The 23,467-nt window shown below is 41.5% G+C and overlaps 1 protein-coding gene across 6 annotated transcripts in view; it reads left to right on the top strand.

Annotated features, from left to right (window-relative positions):
- LOC126202989 (DNA ligase 4) overlaps positions 1 to 23,467 on the top strand; it is a 291,615-nt gene that overhangs the window by 154,731 nt on the left and 113,417 nt on the right. For all 6 annotated transcript variants that reach the window (XM_049937187.1, XM_049937186.1, XM_049937183.1 and 3 more), the window contains exon 6: positions 19,171 to 19,382. In XM_049937187.1, the coding sequence (XP_049793144.1) occupies positions 19,171 to 19,382 (212 nt within the window). The remainder of the gene's footprint in view (positions 1 to 19,170; positions 19,383 to 23,467) is intronic.

Genomic DNA, 23,467 nt, shown 5'->3' with positions numbered 1-23,467 from the left:
TGGCCGCTCTGTGGTCTTTGTTTGGACCCCAGGCCATGTTGGGATCCCCGGGAATGAGAATGTTGACCGTCTGGCGAAAGAGGCCACGAGTACATCATCTCTTGATGTTGGCCTCCCAGAGACTGATTTGCGGGCAGTCTTGCGCTGCCAAATTTTGGCGCTGTGGGACGATGAATGGCGCGAACTGACGACGCGCAATAAACTCCGTGCTGTGAAGGAGACGACGGCTGTGTGGCGGTCATCCCTACGAGCCACTCGCAGGGACTCAGTAGTTCTTTGCCGGGTCCGCATTGGCCACTCCCGGCTGACACACAGTTATTTACTGCGCCGGGAAGACCCTCCTCTATGTCGCTGTGGGGCGGCTTTGACGGTGGCCCACATTTTGATGGCCTGCCCGCTTTTAGCTGTGGTCAGGCAGACATATGCGCTGCCTGATACGCTCCCTGCCCTTTTAACAGACGACTCCGCAATGGCTGACTTAGTTTTACGTTTTATTCGGGCAGGGGGCTTTTATCATTTAATCTGAGTGTTTCTGTTTTATGTTATTGTTTTGTGTTGATTCTGGCCTTTGGCCTATGCTTTTAAACTGGTTTTTTAACGTGTTTCTAAGTGGTTGGCTTTTCCTTTTTTTATTTCTATGGTCGGCCAACCGCCGTCACACTCTGTGTGGTTTTCGTTCGTTTTGTCTTGTCTTTGTCTCAGTTTCTCTTGTTCTGTATCGTCTGTGTTCTATTCTGTTCCTCGTTTTTATTCTCTGTGGCTGTTCTTTGTCTTTGGAAAAACGGACCGATGACCGTAGCAGTCTGGTCCCTTTGATCCCCCAAACCAACCAAGAACCCAAAAAGTGACTCCAGTGAACCCATGTTTTGAGCATCAGACAAAGAACAAACACCACATGGTGGAGGGGAAAAAATTTATCTCATCAGTCATCAGTGTCCCATGTCCATCTGTCTACTGTCCAACTTTTAATACTACTACCTTGATACTTCCCCTAGAAAATCTTCATACACTCAACCATTTTACATTAAATTTTATTAGCAAATGGTAACAAAAAATCACTCGTATAAAAAGAAATTCATTGTTGACACTTATTCACTAGTCTATATTGCCCTTTTTTTTTCTTGTTGACTTTCTACAATCACTCATATTAATCCGATGCATTACTGACACACTGTCAGCGATAATCCATGATGTTAGAAAACTGAACAGCTGATTGGTAACAGTTGAGATGCTTAGCACACTTCTTCTCATACATGTCACGTTAGCTGATATACCTTCTCATCAAGCTTAAGTAATTGCATGCAAGTACCAAAAACAGAAAAAAATACAGCATTCATACAGAATACAAAATATATATATATTTGAAATCACATGAGTTTTAACCAGTTAAATGTCATTCGTATGTGTATGAGGGATCATTTTATAAGTGATTATGTGTATTCTGGTCTGACTTAGGTGTTTCATGTGTCTAATTGTAGGATAGGATATATCTAAAAGCAAAAATGATGTGACTTACCAAACAAAAGCGCTGGCAGGTCGATAGACACACAAACAAACACAAACATACACACAAAATTCAAGCTTTCGTAACAAACTGTTGCCTCATCAGGAAAGAGGGAAGGAGAGCGAAAGACGAAAGGATGTGGGTTTTAAGGGAGAGGGTAAGGAGTCATTCCAATCCCGGGAGCGGAAAGACTTACCTTAGGGGGAAAAAAGGACGGGTATACACTCGCACACACACACATATCCATCCACACATATACAGACACAAGCAGACATATTTAAAGACAAAGAGTTTGGGCAGAGATGTCAGTCGAGGCGGAAGTGCAGAGGCAAAGATGTTGTTGAATGACAGGTGAGGTATGAGTGGCGGCAAATTGAAATTAGCGGAGATTGAGGCCTAGTGGGTAACGGGAAGAGAGGATATATTGAAGAGAGCAAGTTCCCATCTCCGGAGTTCGGATAGGTTGGTGTTGGTGGGAAGTATCCAGATAACCCAGACGGTGTAACACTGTGCTGTTCAGAGCATCCTCCTACAGGCCAACCGCAAATTAGAACAGCATGCCACCCTCCACCTTAAAAAACCATCCAATCTCCTGGTTTCCCACCTCCAGAAAGGCAACTCACTCACCCTTCACAACCTTTCCAGCAAACCTCAACCTCCTCTCATTGCACACAAACCCAGTCTCTCCCATCTACTCAATCTCCCACTTCCAGCTCCACTCCCTCCAAAACCTCAAAATTCCAATCAACACAATCTGGAACCACAACACCCTAATTCAGTAGTTAACCTTTCCTCCAAACCTCTCTCCCAATCCGAAACCTCTGTCCTATCCAAAGGCCTCACCTTCAGCCCCACTCCCAGATTCAACCAAACAGCCCTCGTCAAAGATTTACTGTCCTACTCTCGTACTCTCTGCTGGAAATATCACTTTGCCATGAAGAAAAATGGTCCTAATCATACTCCTAATGATCCAACTCCCCAGGACACTATCCAAATTGAACCCTGCCTGGAACAGTTCCATCCTCCGTCGCAGCGGGACCCACCTCCTCTTCCTCAAAATCACCCTCTCCAAACCTTCCAGGAATTTCTGACTTCCAGCCTTGCACCTCAATCCTTCTTAAGAAACCTTAATCCTACTCCCAACATCACCACTGCTGAAGCCCAGCCTATCTGTGATCTGAAGGCTGACCGATCCATCGTCATTCTTCCGGCGGACAAGGGTTCCACGACCGTGGTACTTGATCGTCGGGAGTATGTGGCTGAGGGACTGCGTCAGCTTTCAGACAACACCACATACAAAGTTTGCCAAGGTAATCCCATTCCCGATGTCCAGGCGGAGCTTCAAGGAATCCTCAGAACCTTAGGCCCCCTGCAAAACCTTTTACCTGACTCCATCAACCTCCTGACCCCACCGACACCCCGCACCCCTACCTTCTACCTTCTTCCTAAAATTCACAAACCCAATCATCCTGGCCGCCCCATTGTAGCTGGTTACCAAGCCTCCACAGAACATATCTCTGCCTACGTAGATCAACACCTTCAACCCATTACATGCAGTCTCCCATCCTTCATCAAAGACACCAACCACTTTCTCAAACGCCTGGAATCCTTACTTAATCTGTTACCCCCGGAAACCATCCTTGTAACCATTGATGCCACTTCCTTATACACAAATATTCCACACGTCCAGGGCCTCGCTGGGATGGAGCATTTCCTTTCACGCTGATCACCTGCCACCCTACCTAAAACCTCTTTCCTCATTACCTTAGCCAGCTTCATCCTGACCCACAACTTCTTCACTTTTGAAGGCCAGACATACCAACAATTAAAGGGAACAGCCATGGGTACCAGGATGGCCCCCTCATACGCCAACCTATTCATGGGTCACCTAGAGGAAGCCTTCTTGGTTACCCAGGCCTGCCAACCCAAAGTTTGGTACAGATTTATTGATGACATCTTCATGATCTGGACTCACAGTGAAGAAGAACTCCAGAATTTCCTCTCCAACCTCAACTCCTTTGGTTCCATCAGATTCACCTGGTCCTACTCCAAATCCCATGCCACTTTCCTTGACGTTGACCTCCATCTGTCCAATGGCCAGCTTCACACGTCCGTCCACATCAAACCCACCAACAAGCAACAGTACCTCCTTTATGACAGCTGCCACCCATTCCACATCAAACGGTCCCTTCCCTACAGCCTAGGTCTTCGTGGCAAACGAATCTGCTCCAGTCCTGAATCCCTGAACCATTACACCAACAACCTGACAACAGCTTTCGCATCCCGTAACTACCCTCCCGACCTGGTACAGAAGCAAATAACCAGAGCCACTTCCTCATCCCCTCAAACCCAGAACCTCCCACAGAAGAACCACAAAAGTGCCCCACTTGTGACAGGATACTTTCCGGGACTGGGCCAGACTCTGAATGTGGCTCTCCAGCAGGGACACGACTTCCTCAAATCCTGCCCTGAAATGAGATCCATCCTTCATGAAATCCTCCCCATTCCACCAAGAGTGTCTTTCCGCCGTCCACCTAACCTTCGTAACCTCTTAGTTCATCCCTATGAAATCCCCAAACTACCTTCCCTACCCTCTGGCTCCTATCCTTGTAACTGCCCCCGGTGTAAAACCTGTCCCATCCACCCTCCCACCACCACCTACTCCAGTCCTGTAACCCGGAAGGTGTACACGATCAAAGGCAGAGCCACGTGTGAAAGCACCCACGTGATTTACCAACTGACCTGCCTACACTGTGACGCATTCTATGTGGGAATGACCAGCAACAAACTGTCCAATTGCATGAATGGACACAGGCAGACAGTGTTTGTTGGTAATGAGGATCACCCTGTGGCTAAACATGCCTTGGTGCACGGCCAGCACATCTTGGCACAGTGTTACACCGTCTGGGTTATCTGGATACTTCCCACCAACACCAACCTATCTGAACTCCGGAGATGGGAACTTGCTCTTCAATATATCCTCTCTTCCCGTTACCCACTAGGCCTCAATCTCCGCTAATTTCAAGTTGCCGCCACTCATACCTCACCTGTCATTCAACAACATCTTTGCCTCTGCACTTCCGCCTCGACTGACATCTCTGCCCAAACTCTTTGTCTTTAAATATGTCTGCTTGTGTCTGTATATGTGTGGATGGATATGTGTGTGTGTGTGTGTGTGTGCGCGAGTGTATACCCGGCTTTTTTTTCCCCCTAAGGTAAGTCTTTCCGCTCCCGGGATTGGAATGACTCCTTACCCTCTCCCTTAAAACCCACATCCTTTTGTCTTTCCCTCTCCTTCCCTCTTTCCTGATGAGGCAACAGTTTGTTGCGAAAGCTTGAATTTTGTGTGTATGTTTGTGTTTGTTTGTGTGTCTATCGACGTGCCAGCGCTTTCGTTCGGTAAGTCACATCATCTTTGTTTTTAGATATATTTTTCCCACGTGGAATGTTTCCCTCTGTTATATTAATATAATGTAGGATAGGATAGTTAGAGATAATATCTTTCAGAAGGGTATAGGGTAGAAAAATGAAGAAGGAACTGTTCTACAGAAAACGGAAGTATAAGTAATAGAAAACTTAACTTGGGGCCTGATAGACGTCATCCTACCGAATTTGCTTAGAATGCAGGTTCCCCCGAGGACTGATTAGAGTAAGGTACACTCTGGTTTGTACTAGCATCTATAAAACTCACAGTATTTGGTGTGAAAACCTGTGTATTTACTTGTTGTGTGGTCTGACCTGTTATATTGTTTTTGTTGTGGTTGTTTTGTGATGTACTACAAAAATTACTTTCCTTTCATCTTATATTTCTATTTGTATGCCTATTACTGGCACTAGTTTCATTAGTACCATTACCTCTTCATTTATAGCCATTTTCCTCTCTGTTTCAGGAATCTAGTTCCTCTATAATGGTCAGTAGCTTCTTAACAACCATCCATTTTGTGTACAAAATCTCCTGTTCTTAAAAGTCTTCCCATGATGTAAAATCCTCAGAATGGGTTGTTCCCCATTCTGTCACATCCCCAACTGAATAATTCAGAGCAAAATTTATTTTTCTTTGGTCTTCCCAATTCTTAGGTGACGTCCTCAAAACGACATATGTGAGATGTACTTCTCCATGTGGTTTAAACTTGGGAAATTGCTTTCCCAAGTTGATACCTGTCCATAACTGAAGCTCTTCTAATGATTTGTTTGGATTTCCTGTACTATTCTGTCATGCTGTAGTCTTTTTCTGCAGCTATTTTTGCGTTGTTTGTAAATCATCCTGGATTTTGTGCAACTCCTGATTAGAATTAGACTTGACACTAGAAGTAGTTGTAAAAGAGGAATCAGTTCTTTACTGTGCTTTTTTTCCCTACAAACCTTGCAGTCACCCCTCCAAGACTGGAAAGGTGGTACGAGGACTCAAAATTTCATTGAGTGCCCTACCTTGCTTGAGTATCTCTACTAGGTCTTTAGTATTTGAGGTCTCTTTGTGAATTGTTTTCAGGTTTCTATGAATATCTGAAACATGTTCGTCAACTTCAGTGCAAACTGAATCACACCGATCACTTAATTCCTTTTGTAACACCCGGGGTAAATTAATTATTATGTTTTTCGAGGTGGAAATTCTATTTCCATGTGTTGATATTACACTTGATATTTTTTTCTTTTTTCGTATTTATATTATTGTTAGTTAATTCTATTTTAAAAGTTCCCTCTTGTTTGGTGTTAATATTTGCTAATTCTGCTTAAACATCAGCCCTTGAGCTTTAAAAGCTTCCTGGAATTTTTTAAACACATCCTCTTGAAATTTAGTCAATAAAGCTGTTATATTTACTTCCTGTGCCTCAATTGCCATTGCATGAGTGGATGCAGGCGTAGAATAGTATAAAATTATAATTCAGAATTTGCTGATACTCAGCTGTTCGTCTATGTCACTCTCTTAACAATGTCCATTTCAAACGTACAAATCATACAATTTTGTCACAAATTTGTAACTAATACAACTTACCATACATCATTGCTGTATGCTGTGGGTGAACCGTGGTTGAGTGCTGGCTCACTATGGACATGTCACACTGTTAGGTTGTAGCAGGCTACTGCTGAAACTGCTATGATATGGCCAGTGACACATAACTGCGTGGCGCCATAAACTGTGTGCCGAATTTAACTGCTTTTGTGAGGTCTATCAGCTGCTAAAGTGGCATTAATCTCTTCTCCGAGTCCAACATAAACTCTTCCATGTTGCAAGTTTAATTGTTTGTGTGTGACTCGTGCCAACCTTTCATAAACATACAGAATAAAATACCAGTTGACTTTGTTAATAATTACAACTGCAATTTATATCCTCCATTTCTCCATAAATTTCTTTCTTTTCTTTCTCAGACACATACACAGAAGTCTTCTTCTTTATTATATGAATAATTTGAATGTAACCATATAATGTGTGTACTATTAGACGTTCCATCGTTGACTCCCATTGTCCACTGTCCTTGACAACACGGTGTAATCTTGGATTTTTTTAATAATTATTTTTTATTTTTTGCGACAAGATTATCCCATTTTCAAGTGCTAAAAACAATGAAACCAAATGAAACAATCCTCCTTATACTGGCACACATATAAGGATAACAGACACCCTGAGTTGCAACCAACTTTAAAACATTTTTTATGCCATTAGACTTCGTCCCAACTTAAAACCAAGCTACACACATGCAGTGTCAGCTCAGACCATAAAACAGAAACCATCACAAGCTAGTGCATCCACCATTCCTGAGGTACAATTGCAAACTGAAAGCCACTGTCATCACATACCGATACCAATGATGATATTTACATAAAACCTATTGCTCAGCACCAGCAATACTACTGTCTCTCATAAAATCTTTGAGAAATGCATGTCTGGTCGTAGCCCTTTACTCTTCCATCCTCTCATTTAAAAAGTCGACCGATTCGTCTTTCAAGACACAGTAAATCTCTACCTTCTCTAAATTTGATAGCGACAGCCCTTATTCTTCAATGTGTAACACGCTCGTGCTTTCTGTTATATCCTCCAATGAATGCTGCTCACTCATGAGATGCTTTGCTACAGCTGACAAGCCATCATATCTATTCTTGTGCTTTTTAAATCTAACTTTAAAATTCTGCCCCGCCTACCCCACATATCTTGCTTCACAGTTCTGACATTTTACTTCATATACTTCTGATTTCCTAATCCAGTTCTCATCTGTGTCAATCTTTTGCCTCAGCCTCTCTCCTAATTTGTTGCCTGTCTTGAAAACAACCCCTTTCTTGTTAAACTACCTCACTAATTTATGTGAGATGGTCCCCCAATATGGCATGACTCTATATTTGTCTGGATTTTTATCACTTTGCTGGTTACCATGCCTGACTGCTACATCCAACCAATCCATCAAACCTACATCAGAATCATTTTCTACCACTGTTTGTCTAAGGGTTTTCATTTCCACATTTTTGTTTTCTGGACTTAGAGGCACGTAATTAGCCCGGGGCACCACATTTTTGAAAAATGATAATTTATGTTTATGGGGGTGGTAGGAGGACTTATCAATAACCGCCCCTGTGAACATGGTTTGAGTTGACAGTGTGTGTGTGTGTGTGTGTGTGTGTGTGTGTGTGTGTGTGCAGCTTGTTTTTAAGTTATGATGAGGCCTCATGGCATAAAAAAATTTGAAAGTTGATTGTAACTCAGGGTGTGTGTTACCCTTACATGTCTATCAGTATGAGGAGAATTGTTTTATCTGGTTTCCTTGTTTTTAGCACTTAAAAACGGGATAATTTTGTCCTGAAACATGTTGTGGCAATAATTACACAATTGGCAACTGGGCAGCATAACCTCAATATTTCACTGTGAACTAGAATCAACTCTGACTACCAAAATTTCATGGGTCAAATCAAGTTCAACTGCAATTGCCAATTCACAGTCTAATGAAATTACCAAAGGATGAATCTCATTTTACCCAAAATCAAATTGAAAAGATGTGAACATTAAAACAGTAGTTGTTAAAACCTCTCACACTGCTGAAACTCAAATAATTTAATAATTTTTCTTTTTTCTATCCGTAAGTTGTGCTTCAGTTCCCTCAGACAACAGTCAGTCTCTCTCTCTCTCTCTCTCTCTCTCTCCCTCTCTCTCTCCCTCTCTCTCTCTCTCTTTATGTGTGTGTGTGTGTGTGTGTGTGTGTGTGTGTGTGTGTGTGTGTGTGTGTGTGTGTGTTTCTAAATATGAAGATGGACTTTGTCAGATAGGTTAATTTATTTTTAAACGTTACTGTCTGCTTCTTCACATCTCCTCTAAGTGGTGAGTAGCAATCTATCCTAATTCTGCTGCTTCACATCTCCTCTAAGTGGTGAGTAGCAATATATCCTAATTCATATTTTTATATATAGAAACTGCCGCAACCTTTAGGTTTGCTATATGTGGATGGTTGTTTAAGCAAAACAGTCACAAGCAAGCTACCTCTTTTATACCTACCTCACCTCAGTTCTATGAGACATTCGCAGGCAAGCAAGGCTCTGTCTGGGTGGATGTTTAATTCCCTGGTGCCTGATGGGAACATAATGGCTCTTCCTGCTCAGACTCAGACTCTGGACAGAATTTGTGAACTGTCAGGAAGTATTAATACCCTACCACCAAAGAGATCTTGGGTGGACATTCCTGTGAAAAAGTTCGAAGAATTGCAGTAAAGAAAGCAATAGGTCACTAATTTGTCAAAATACATGTATAACATGAGAGAATAAGGATCTTTTGAAAAGTATCTCTTTTATATATATATTCACAAAGGCATAGAAGCAACTGCTGCGACTTTAAAAGAATCAGACAACTGTATAGAGCACCCTGTTGATTAAGACAACATCACAAAAAATGTCTATACTTTTATGTTCCAAAAAATGAAGTGGCTGTCCTATAACACCTGAAACTCATAAATCCCTTAATTTCAGTATTGGAATAGTCACCTTCCTTGATATAACAAAAAGTGACCCCATAGAATTAGAGGTAGACTGATCCAATGTAGGCTTCACAGAGATGAAGAATATTATGCAGAAAGTAAATGGGTCACTTGAAAATAGTGTGACATTTATCGTTTATTTTAATGTTTAACATTTAAACCTCCCATACTACCAGAGAATATCACAGCTATCTTTGTCTGCCCCACAGTTATACCTGGTGTACCAAAACCTGTGAAACATTTTACCTGCCAAAAGTTAAGAGATAACAACACTTAGATGTAATAGTTAAAGCTGTATGTAGTAGATGCAGATCAAAGGCACATGATACATATGAATATGTACATACATGCCAAAGTTTCTACATTAGCCAGGTAATCATCCTCCGTGGAGCAGTGATTCTGTATTCATGGAGAAGCAAGAAAGGTTCAGGAATTATAGGTAATGAGGAAAACCGTGTGTGGTGAGGACAAGTAAACCTTCACGGCATTGTAACCTTTAGTATTTGCCATATCCTTTGCAACAGTTCATAAGAAAACTGTTACCAAGAGCAATGCATCAACCTAAGCTCCATCAGCTAAGCCAGACAGCTGCACCTACAAACAGAAAACTCCCTCTGAATCATCGAGCACTCCAAAGCCAATAGATCATCCAAGAACCTAATCCAATGCCAAGAAGCTAAGAAGTCAGAATCTATGTCTATACTAAAACCATCACCTGTAGGTTAAGAGAGCATTTCTTCCAAAAACTGATTAAAGGCAAAGAAAAACTGTTTAAAACCATTGGAATACTGAAAACTGTCGCTTTCTGATGGCGAAAGCTTTGTTGCTACCATCAGTATTATTATAGAGTACCAAATTGTCAAAGCACCTTTTCACTCTATTGTCTGCTGCACATCATCATGCCAGAGAGAAAGGGGAAAAGAAAACCCTCACAGTTCAATGGCTCTGATGATTCAGTGGATTCTGAATTCATGTGGAGGAGCTCAAATTTCAAACCCAGATGAAGCCGCTGTGCCATTGGGTACCACAGAAAGTCTTGTACATATTGATGCTCCACAGGGAAGTATTGTTGTTAGTGGGACATTAAACACTAATCTTCTTTTCTTCTCAATACAATGTAGTCTATTAAGTTAGTTGTGATAAGTAGGGCTATGCCTGAGGTGAGATGCACTTCTCTTTCGATTTTCCATCGAAAAGTGGGTAGTTGCTATATTTTTTTTCATTTAGTTTACATTCATATAATGTTTAGAAAGACCTAGGGGAATATATGTGCAAGTAGTTTATCAGATTTGGTAAACATCACTAGCAAAATGTTTATTGATGATGCTTTTGTCTACAGTATAATGTAATTGTTGGACTTTTGTAAGGAAATCCATAATGATTACATCATTTTCATTTGGAGTAATGAATGACACATCTCTTCAAATGTGGATAAACACGAGATAACATCAATGAAAAAGAGAAATAAACATGTAGTGCCCAGTTATAAAAAGAACATTCTAAAGCCAAGATCGCATAAATATTTCTTTATTTTCAGAAACCAGTTTTGACAGACTTTGCTGTTATCTTTGGATCTTCAAAATTTTTGTTAAAAACGTGTTTATTGTGAGGTGAAGTCGCACGCCAAGTTGTCCTGTTTGTGCATAAAATGTATCAATGTATAGAAAGGTTTGTCAGTAATAAAACATTTACAATCAAAAAGCACCTTATGTACATGGCCATGTCAGCATATGTAGCAATCACAGATGATGGTTATGTCGTAAAAATCACAGTACACAATTGCTGAATTAATGGAACATATCAAGCTATCAGAAGTGCTACTGTGCATTTTACTATATGTCATGAAAAGGACAGTTGCTACTCACCATATAGCGGAGATGCTGAGTTGCAGATAGGCACAACAAAAAGACTGTCAGAAAGTGAGTTTCCGGCCTACACCTCTTCGTTTTGGGAGTCTGTCTTCAAGGAAGCTACAGAGATTAGATTAGCTAATAATTTAATATATATTTGATAAAGATAATTTGCAAGAAGAGCTCACATACTTGAAGAGCATTTTTAAAGTGAATGGAATTTCTCTGCAACAAATTTGTAGAGCATTCAATGTAGAAGCTAGAATGCAGGTATGTGATGGGGAAGAAGTCAGTAATTCTTTCAGATAAAGTGCATTTTTGCCCTATGTAGGTTCTCTTTACTTGATGATAGGCTGTATTCTTGAGAAACACTGTGTTACAGTGATTTTATGGCCTTTCATACAGGTTGCAGCTTTACTCGGCAGTGTAAAGGACGATTTATTGCCTCATAAGGCGAGTATGTATCACATTCCTTGTGGAAATCGTGAGAAGTCATACATAGGTCAAACAACACTCACTGTTCATGAGAGATCTGTAGAACATTGAAGATACACATGCTTTTCACAGGCAGACAAGTCAGCTGTGGCTGAACATTGCATTGATACAGGGCATTCAATGATGTGAAGATTCTAACATCTGCCTCTTCCTTTTAGGATTGTGTGTTCAAGGAAGCTATAGTTCAAGGAAGCTAACAATTTAATAAATGGAGATAATGGTTTTAACTTGGACAAAGCAAGTAATCCGGCCCTTGGGATAGTTAAACTCCAGAGAAGTGTTATGACCGCTGAACATACATCAATAAGCGATTCGAATGTCTGTACACCTTTTCCACAGGCGGCACGTGTGTAAGTGTATCTCTTTGTTGCTGACCAGCATCTGTAACTCACAGCTGCATACCGCCATGGTGGAGCATATAAGACCATGCTTGGTACATTGTCGTCAGTCTTGTGAATTACTCTGAGGATGGCTGGACGATGTGTAGCTGAAATATCAGTGGAAGAAATTTTATTTGCATGGCTTCATGTCCAAAGTTTAATGGACTATATTATTATGTGTTCTGCAACACTGTGATAGTGATGTAGTGGCCTGGTTGAATAAAAACCAAGTAAGTAAATAAAACTCCGTATCTTTTATAAGTTACGTGGTTTCTGTAATTGAAAATCCCTGTTACTCCTATTACCAATCACACCCATGTAGGCTTCAGGACACCATCACCGCGTACACAGATCAGCAGCCCGTTATTTACACAAATTACATGATTCATGAGTAGACATCTAATGTCACATCCCTCCACAAATCTACCAACAAACTGTTGAATCCCTGATATGCAGAATCAATGATGTATTTCATTCCATAGGCGGACAAACAAGCTGTTAAATAGAGGGTCATAATGTTTTGGCTTATCGATGTAAACGTCACATATAGTAAGTATTACTATATTTTTATAAGCATTGCAAAGTAAAGTATAATTGGAAAACTGTGTTTTTTTATGGAATTATGTTGTTGATGTATGGTGTTGCTACTATCCTTTATTAACAAAATTGGAAAACTAATATTAATGATTGTTATTTGGTATTGTGTTCTTGTATTCTTTCATAAGGAGCTTCCCTCCTCCTCCTCTCTCTCTCTCTCTCTCTCTCTCTCTCTCTCTCTCTCTCTCTCTCTCTCTATATATATATATATATATATATATATATATATATATATATATATATATATATATATATATACTCCTGGAAATGGAAAAAAGAACACATTGACACCGGTGTGTCAGACCCACCATACTTGCTCCGGACACTGCGAGAGGGCTGTACAAGCAATGATCACACGCACGGCACAGCGGACACACCAGGAACCGCGGTGTTGGCCGTCGAATGGCGCTAGCTGCGCAGCATTTGTGCACCGCCGCCGTCAGTGTCAGCCAGTTTGCCGTGGCATACGGAGCTCCATCGCAGTCTTTAACACTGGTAGCATGCCGCGACAGCGTGGACGTGAACCGTATGTGCAGTTGACGGACTTTGAGCGAGGGCGTATAGTGGGCATGCGGGAGGCCGGGTGGACGTACCGCCGAATTGCTCAACACGTGGGGCGTGAGGTCTCCACAGTACATCGATGTTGTCGCCAGTGGTCGGCGGAAGGTGCACGTGCCCGTCGATCTGGGACCGGACCGCAGCGATGCACGGATGCACGCCAAGACCGTAGGATCCTACGCAGTGCCGTAGGGGACCGCACTGCCACTTCCCAGAAAATTAGGGACACTGTTGCTCCTGGGGTATCGGCGAGGACCATTCGCAACCGTCTCCATGAAGCTGGGCTACGGTCCCGCGCACCGTTAGGCCGTCTTCCGCTCACGCCCCAACATCGTGCAGCCCGCCTCCAGTGGTGTCGCGACAGGCGTGAATGGAGGGACGAATGGAGACGTGTCGTCTTCAGCGATGAGAGTCGCTTCTGCCTTGGTGCCAATGGTGGTTGTATGCGTGTTTGGCGCCGTGCAGGTGAGCGCCACAATCAGGACTGCATACGACCGAGGCACACAGGGCCAACACCCGGCTTCATGGTGTGGGGAGCGATCTCCTACACTGGCCGTACACCACTGGTGATCGTCGAGGGGACACTGAATAGTGCACGGTACATCCAAACCGTCATCGAACCCATCGTTCTACGATTCCTAGACCGGCAAGGGAACTTGCTGTTCCAACAGGACAATGCACGTCCGCATGTATCCCGTGCCACCCAACGTGCTCTAGAAGGTGTAAGTCAACTACCCTGGCCAGCACGATCTCCGGATCTGTCCCCCATTGAGCATGTTTGGGACTGGATGAAGTGTCGTCTCACGCGGTCTGCACGTCCAGCACGAACGCTGGTCCAACTGAGGCGCCAGGTGGAAATGGCATGGCAAGACGTTCCACAGGACTACATCCAGCATCTCTACGATCGTCTCCATGGGAGAACAGCAGCCTGCATTGCTGCGAAAGGTGGATATACACTGTACTAGTGCCGACATTGTGCATGCTCTGTTGCCTGTGTCTATGTGCCTGTGGTTCTGTCAGTGTGATCATGTGATGTATCTGACCCCAGGAATGTGTCAATAAAGTTTCCCCTTCCTGGGACAATGAATTCACGGTGTTCTTATTTCAATTTCCAGGAGTGTATATATATATATATATATATATATATATATATATATATATATATAGAGAGAGAGAGAGAGAGAGAGAGAGAGAGAGAGAGAGAGAGAGAAAGAGAGAGAGAGAGAGAGGGGGGGGGGGGGGGGGGGGGAACATTACACGTGGGAAAGATATATCCAAAAACAAAGATGATGTAACTTACCAAACGAAACCGCTGGCACGTCGATAGACACACAAACATACACACAAAATTCAAGCTTTCGTAACAAACTGTTGCCTCATCAGGAAAGAGGGAAGGAGAGCGAAAGACGAAAGGATGTGGGTTTTAAGGGAGAGGGTAAGGAGTCATTCCAATCCCGGGAGCGGAAAGACTTACCTTAGGGGGGAAAAAGGACGGGTATACACTCGCACACACACACATATCCATCCACACATATACAGACACAAGCACACATATTTAAAGACAAAGAGTTTGGGCAGAGATGTCAGTCGAGGCGGAAGTGCAGAGGCAAAGATGTTGTTGAATGACAGGTGAGGTATGAGTGGCGGCAACTTGAAATTAGCGGAGATTGAGGCCTAGTGGGTAACGGGAAGAGAGGATATATTGAAGAGCAAGTTCCCATCTCCGGAGTTCGGATACGTTGGTGTTAGTGGGAAGTATCCAGATAACCCGGACGGTGTAACACTGTGCCAAGATGTGCTGGCCGTGCACCAAGGCATGTTTAGCCACAGGGTGATCCTCATTACCAACAAACACTGTCTGCCTGTGTCCATTCATGCAATTGGACAGTTTGTTGCTGGTCATTCCCACATAGAATGCGTCACAGTGTAGGCAGGTCAGTTGGTAAATCACGTGGGTGCTTTCACATGTGGCTCTGCCTTTGATCGTGTACACCTTCCGGGTTACAGGACTGGAGTAGGTGGTGGTGGGAGGGTGGATGGGACAGGTTTTACACCGGGGGCGGTTACAAGGGTAGGAGCCAGAGGGTAGGGAAGGTGGTTTGGGGATTTCATAGGGATGAACTAAGAGGTTACGAAGGTTAGGTGGACGGCGGAAAGACACCCTTGGTGGAGTGGGGAGGATTTCATGAAGGATGGATCTCATTTCAGGGCAGGATTTGAGGAAGTCGTACCCCTGCTGGAGAGCCACATTCAGAGTCTGATCCAGTCCCGGAAAGTATCCTGTCACAAGTGGGGCACTTTTGTGTTTCTTCTGTGGGGTGTTCTGGGTTTGAGAGGATGAGGAAGTGGCTCTGGTTATTTGCTTCTGTACCAGGTCGGGAGGGTAGTTGCGGGATGCGAAAGCTGTTGTCAGGTTGTTGATGTAATGGTTCAGGGATTCCGGACTGGAGCAGATTCGTTTGCCACGAAGACCTAGGCTGTAGGGAAGGGACCGTTTGATGTGGAATGGGTGGCAGCTGTCATAATGGAGGCACTGTTGCTTGTTGGTGGGTTTGATGTGGACAGACGTGTGAAGCTGGCCATTGGACAGGTGGAAGTCAACATCAAGGAAAGTGGCATGGGATTTGGAGTAGGACCAGGTGAATCTGATGGAACCTTCTGATGAGGTAACAGTTTGTTGCGAAAGCTTGAATTTTGTGTGTATGTTTGTGTTTGTTTGTGAGTCTGTCGACCTGCCAGCACTTTCATTTGGTAAGTCACATCATCTTTGATATATATATGAATTAATAGAGGGAAACATTCCACATGGGAAAAATATATCTAAAAACAAAGATGATGTGACTTACCAAACGAAAGCGCTGGCACGTCGATAGACACACATGGAAGTTCTCTTTCACCTACATTATATTTGACCTGATTTTCTGTCTAATTTATCAGTCCAAGAAAAAAGTGGTTTTGCATCATTATTGTTGTTGTTGTTGTTGTTGTTGTGGTCTTCAGTCCTGAGACTGGTTTGATGCAGCTCTCCATGCTACTCTATCCTGTGCAAGCTTCTTCATCTCCCAGTACCTACTGCAACCTACATCCTTCTGAATCTGCTTAGTGTATTCATCTCTTGGTCTCCCTCTATGATTTTTACCCTCCACGCTGCCCTCCAATGCTAAATTTGTGATCCCTTGATGCCTCAAAACATGTCCTACCAACCGATCCCTTCTTCTAGTCAAGTTGTGCCACAAACGTCTCTTCTCCCCAATCCTATTCAGTATCTCCTCATTAGTTACGTGATCTACCCACCTTATCTTCAGCATTCTTCTGTAGCACCACATTTCGAAAGCTTCTATTCTCTTCTTGTCCAAACTATTTATCGTCCATGTTTCACTTCCATACATGGCTACACTCCATACAAATACTTTCAGAAACGACTTCCTGACACTTAAATCTATACTCGATGTTAACAAATTTCTCTTCTTCAGAAACGCTTTCCTTGCCATTGCCAGTCTACATTTTATACCCTTTCTACTTCGACCATCATCAGTTATTTTCCTCCCCAAATAGCAAACCTCCTTTACTACTTTAAGTGTCTCATTTCCTAATCTGATTCCCTCAGCATCACCCGATTTAATTTGACTACATTCCATTATCCTTGTTTTGCTTTTATTGATGTTCATCTTATATCCTCCTTTCAAGACACTATCCATCCCGTTCAACTGCTCATCCAAGTCCTTTGCTGTCTCTGACAGAATTACAATGTCATCGGCAAACCTCAAAGTTTTTACTTGTTCTCCGTGAATTTTAATACCTACTCCGAATTTTTCTTTTGTTTCCTTTACTGCTTGCTTGCTCAATATACAGATTGAATAACATCGGGGAGAGGCTACAACCCTGTCTCACTCCTTTCCCAACCACTGCTTCCCTTTCATGCCCCTTGACTCTTATAACTGCCATCTGGTTTCTGTACAAATTGTAAATAGCGTTTTGCTCCCTGTATTTTACCCCTGCCACCTTCAGAATTTGAAAGAGAGTATTCCAGTCAACATTGTCAAAAGCTTTCTCTAAGTCTACAAATGCTAGAAATGTAGATTTGCCTTTCCTTAATCTAGCTTCTAAGATAAGTCGTGTGGTCAGTATTGCCTCACGTGTTCCAACATTTCTACGGAATCCAAACTGATCTTCGCCGAGGTCGGCTTCTTATAGTTTTTCCATTCGTCTCTAAAGAATTTGTGTTAGTATTTTGCAGCTGTAACTTATTAAACTGATAGTTCGGTAATTTTCACATCTGTCAACACCTGCTTTCTTTGGGATTGGAATTATTATATTCTTTTTGAAGTCTGAGGGTATTTCGCCTGTCTCATACATCTTGCTCACCAGATGGTAGAGTTATGTCAGGACTGGCTCTCCCAAGGCCATCAGTAGTTCTAATGGAATGTTGTCTACTCCTGGGGCCTTGTTTTGGCTCAGGTCTTTCAGTGCTCTGTCAAACTCTTCGCGCAGTATCTTATCTCCCATTTCGTCTTCATCTACATCCTCTTCCATTTCCATAATATTGTCCTCAAGTACATCGCCCTTGTATAAACCCTCTATATACTCCTTCCACCTTTCTGCCTTCCCTTCTTTGCTTAGAACTGGGTTGCCATCTGAGCTATTGATATTCATACAAGTGGTTCTCTTCTCTCCAAAGGTCTCTTTAATTTTCCTGTAGGCAGTATCTATCTTAGCCCTTGTGAGACAAGCCTCTACATCCTTACATTTGTCCTCTAGCCATCCCTGCTTAGCCATTTTGCACTTCCTGTCGATCTCATTTTTGAGACTTTGTATTCCTTTTTGCCTGCTTCATTTACTGCATTTTTATATTTTCTCCTTTTATCAATTAAATTCAATATTTCTTCTGTTACCCAAGGATTTCTATTTGCCCTCGTCTTTTTACCTACTTGATCGTCTGCTACCTTCACTACTTCATCCCTCAGAGCTACCCATCCTTCTTCTACTGTATTTCTTTCCCCCATTCCTGTCAATTGTTCCCTTACGCTCTCCCTGAAACTCTGTACAACCTCTGGTTCTTTCAGTTTATCCAGGTCCCATCTCCTCAAATTCCCACCTTTTTGCAGTTTCTTCAGTTTCAATCTGCAGTTCATAACCAATAGATTGTGGTCAGAATCCACATCTGCCCCTGGAAACGTCTTACAGTTTAAAACCTGGTTCCTAAATTTCTGTCTTACCATTATATAATCTATCTGATACCTTTTAGTATCTCCAGGATTCTCCCAGGTATACAACCTTCTTTTATGGTTCTTGAACCAGGCGTTAGCTATGATTAAGTTATGCTCTGTGCAAAATTCTACAAGGCGGCTTCCTCTTTCATTTCTTCCCCCCAATCCATATTCACCTACTATGTTTCCTTCTCTCCCTTTTCCTACGGACAAATTCCAGTCACCCATGACTATTAAATTTTCGTCTCCCTTCACTACCTGAATAATTTCTTTTATCTCGTCATACATTTCATCAATTTCTCCATCATCTGCAGAGCTAGTTGGCATATAAACTTGTACTACTGTAGTAGGCATTTGCTTTGTGTCTATCTTGGCCACAATAATGCATTCACTATGCTGTTTGTAGTAGCTAACGCGCACTCCTATTTTTTTATCATATCAGTTTTTAAATCAGTAGCAGAAACTTCTAAAATTCACTCTGATGATGAAGTGTCTTTTTACGCATTTATTGCTACCAGGCAGGTCATTGTGTGGACTATTTTTGAATGATATTGTTAACCATAGAAGATGTACATCAGAATGGATGAAGCTATTGTTTAGAACTTATGACTAGAAAATAATTTGCAGGTCTGTACCCTCCTTCATAACCCAAACAAGCGCCTGCATGAAGTGGAAATAACTATCTTCTCTCCTGTTCGACCAATGCTGTCTGAACAGTGTGATATTCAGAAGGTGGAAAACTGCATGAAGAACAGTGCCTTTTATTATATAGAGACAAAACATGATGGAGAAAGGTTTCAGATTCATTTTATGACTGGCACATTCAAGTATTTTTCAAGGTAAATTAAAAGATGCAATTTCCTATGCTTTAAAGCCCTTTTTGTGTACTGATTAAAGAGAAACATCCTAATAATAAAAAATTAGGGTCCATATATTTGTGTGTTCCATTGGAATTTTTTGTTCATGAAATCTGAGTGAAGTTACAATTATTGTAGATGCTCTAATATTGTGGTTATCGCCACACACAACGAGTTTTATTAGAGAAGGAGCTAGATATTATCAGCCTATGCTAACTGCTATACTGTTCAGTAGATACCATCTAAATATGCTGTACCCTTCTTCATCAGTACCCTCAAATGAAATAACTGTGACCCTTGTACATAAACTCATCAAGTGCTTATGCACAACATTTCAATGCAGTGGGAAAACAGATTGGGTTGAACACCCCTTTCATGTTGCATTACAGTGTACCACATTAAAAAAAAGCACATTTATAATTAGTAAATACACTTACAACATTTACTTTTTGGGTACTGAATTTTAAATTTTTGTACTAAGCTACATTAAAAAACAGTGATTAAAAATGTCATGGTTCTGTTGAGACTTTTTGTTACTTGAATAAAATGTTTTATTCATTACTACTGAGCAGTTCTGACTACATGGTCATTACCAAGCATCATGTACATATGATCATATGTATGCTAATAACAAATAGCAGACATAAATGAAAAAGAAAATTCTGAGTTATGTCAAAATGCATCGTCAATCCCGTTGCTTATAAATTTTATTGTCATACAAAAACAGGTAACTCTGTTTACACATATTATCAAGTGGAATAAACAACAGGAACATGTTTTCCTATCACTGTGTAGTCATTTTCCTATTAACTGATTCATCACTGAAAATTGTATCCCCTGTTTTAATTAATTTATGATGAGTAGGTACAAATTAAGTGATATGCTTTATCTTCTCTACAAGTGTTTTTCTTGTCACATTTGTACCTGTTGATATTCAGAATGTGATTGCACACATCATCATCAAATATTGTTAACTATTGAAGACATAGCTTGTTTCCTGAATGTGCTCCTTTGGGTTTTTTCTGATGTAGATGTTTTTTGAGTGATCTGTTGAGGAAGTACACTGCTGCAGAGACTATTTGTCCTCAGAACTTTATTGGGAAATTACCTTCAAAGAGTAGGCATTGTGCCCTCTTCACAGAGATCCTGTCATAATGTCTCATTACACCATTTTGTGAATCTATCAAGTCTACAGACACCTTCTTTCAGAAAGATTCCCAACAGACCATTGCATCTGATTCTTGTTTCTTAGCAGTGTTGTGGAAATCAGTCGAAAGACTGGTTTGATGCAGCTGTCCATGCTTTTTCTAGCACAAACTACTTCATCTCTGAATAACTACTACAATAACTACTGCAACCTACATCTATTTGAAACTGCATATTATACTCAAGCCTTGCTCACTATCTACAGTCTTCCTCCCCCCCCCCCCTCCCCATCTGTCCATTTCCTCCAACCCCTGGCTCTGTCCACCTCCTCCAACCCACATTCTCTGTCGATCTCCTCCTCCCCCTTCTCCCTCTTTGTCTCCTCCTCTTTCCTTTTTCTGTCCCTCTCCTCTCCATCCCCATATCTTCCTCTTCCCTATCTCTGCCTATCTTCTTCTTCCTCCCCCCCCCCCCCTCCACCTCATCTGCCCACCTCCACCTCTTCCCTTCTCTCTTTGTTATCACTTCCACCCCAACAGGAGGCTGGTGGTTCTTACCCCCACAGTGTTTCTTTCCAGATCATGACTAATGTATGTACCAAATTTGGTTGAAATTATTCCAGGGGTTTAGGATGAGCTTTTTATCCATGGTTTTGCTCATGTTCCCACATTATGTACAAGTCAAATATGTTTCACTTGCATTTAACATATTCCACATATATTTGTACAATTATTTCACCTGGATCTCTAGCGAATTTTTCTGTGTCCGAACTTCCCCGAATGGGGGACTCCTGGCCCACAATGCCATACGTTCATTTCCATTTACCCTAAAGGTTCATTTTCACCACAGCTCAATGGTTATGATGTCATGTCTCCTGAAATACGTGTCATACTATATTTGTGTATGTACTTTCAGTGACATATGTAGATACTTTCTGCGAAATGTGTTGTGAATAAAGTTAGTAGTAGAAAAGAGAGAAGTATTAATTATAAATGTCACACATGGTGCAGCAGTTTTTCACACATCTCAGTGTTTATGACATCATATCTCCTCAACTATGTCATACAGTGATGTAGATTTGCCGGCACGTTCAATGGTGTATTTGTATACTGTCTGCAAAATGTGTCACATATACAATTAGTAGTAAAGACGTAATACATTAAAACATCATGCCTCATGTGACAGTTTTACTGCAAGAACAACAATTATGTTGTAAAAGATAAACTTTATTCCTTTCATCATTTTGTGAGAGTTGTCAGGGAGAAAAAGTTTCGTAAAAGATTGATATTATGTGTAAAGTTTGTTGCTAGTCACTAAACGCTCTCATTCTCGAACACTGGATGTCATGTGCTACTCTTCTTTTTCACCCCAAGCCCTTGGAGAGTTAGGTGTATGTAAGGTAGTCTATGTGTTAATTCATGGCATAAGCTGTGTCCATACCACATTTCATGCAACTCCATCCAACAGTTTCAGCATGAAGGAGCAACAAACATACTAACACACACACTCATCAACTTTTGCATTTATAATATATGTAAGATGGATGCAGCAGAATACTGCACAAGACTCATGAAGGTGCAGTCCAAATGTGGATCGTATTTCTGTCTAGTGTTAATTGAGTGAAAGCTGCTAGTACTCAGGGTTAAGCTCATATTGTTTACAACAAATGACTTTGTAGAAAATATATATTGAGAGGTCAATGTCAGATTCTCGAACTTACACAGCACACTCCTAGAACTGCCCATTTCTGAGCCAAAAATTGCCTTCATGAATGGGATGAGCTAACCCAGAATGTAATACAGTACGTCATAAATGAGTGAAAATAAGCAAAGTAGGTTAATTTTCAGTTTGGACTATCACTTATTGCAGATACTGTTGTAATGGATAGCATAGAACCATTCAGTTATTGCACATGATCCTGAACATGAGCTTTCCATGGCAGTAGTCCATCCATTAGAGCATTCTGGAATTTGGATTCTTTAGACTCACTAATCATCTGCCTGTTCCGTGTATCAAAATGACACTTTTAGTTGAATTGCTTCAATTTATTTTCTGCAAGTCATGAATGTATTTCTTGAACTGCAAACAGAAACAGTAGCGGTCCCAGCACTGACCCTTGAGGCACTTCTCACTTCATTCAAGGCACAATCAGACTCACATCATAGCCTTCCTAATTACTTTGTCCTTAAAGTATAAGATGAACCAGTTATGAACTATGACTCTTAATCCATAATGGTCTAACTTCTGCAGTAACATTCTTTGATTAGTTCAAATTCCTTTGTAAAATCAAAGAACATGCATACTGCTCACAGCTTTTTGTTTAATCCATCCAGTACCTCGCAGAAGAAAGAGAATATAGTGTTTTCAGTTTTTAAAGTAAGTATGAACTTCCAGCCTGGTGGAATAGCTGTGGGGCAGCATCTTCCATTAATTACTGCAATGAAAAACCAGTCCAAAGTTGCAAATTTTCCTTATATTATTCACTTGATGACTAGTTTCAGGCCAAGACCCATTTTCAAATCATCACAACATAATCAAAACTGGTATTTCAGTAGCTGTGATCCACTAACCCCCCTACACTGCCACCTATAAGTTTTGCAACCTCCCCTTCCCATACCTACTGAGGTGCAGATCATGCCTAGTGAAACCTGATCTATCGATAGACTCAACTGGCCCCACTGCAATGCAAGCCATTTTATGTTCTGAGATAAGTTAAAGGGACAGTGTTGCTCCATATGTACCTGCATTTCTCTGGAACCCAAACATATATTTTCCAATGTTGGCTTCTATCAGATTTCCCATTCTTTTGTAAATAATTCGTATCAGTATTTTGCATCCATGACTTATTAAACTGAGAGTTCACTAACATTCACACTTCTTAGCACCTGCCTTCATTTTAATAGGAATTATTACATTATTAT

The sequence above is a fragment of the Schistocerca nitens genome, chromosome 9 (assembly GCF_023898315.1).
Source record: "Schistocerca nitens isolate TAMUIC-IGC-003100 chromosome 9, iqSchNite1.1, whole genome shotgun sequence".
NCBI classification, from domain to species: domain Eukaryota; kingdom Metazoa; phylum Arthropoda; class Insecta; order Orthoptera; family Acrididae; genus Schistocerca; species Schistocerca nitens.
The sequence above is the reverse complement of the archived record's forward strand: the minus strand, read 5'-3'. Positions and strand labels throughout refer to the sequence as shown.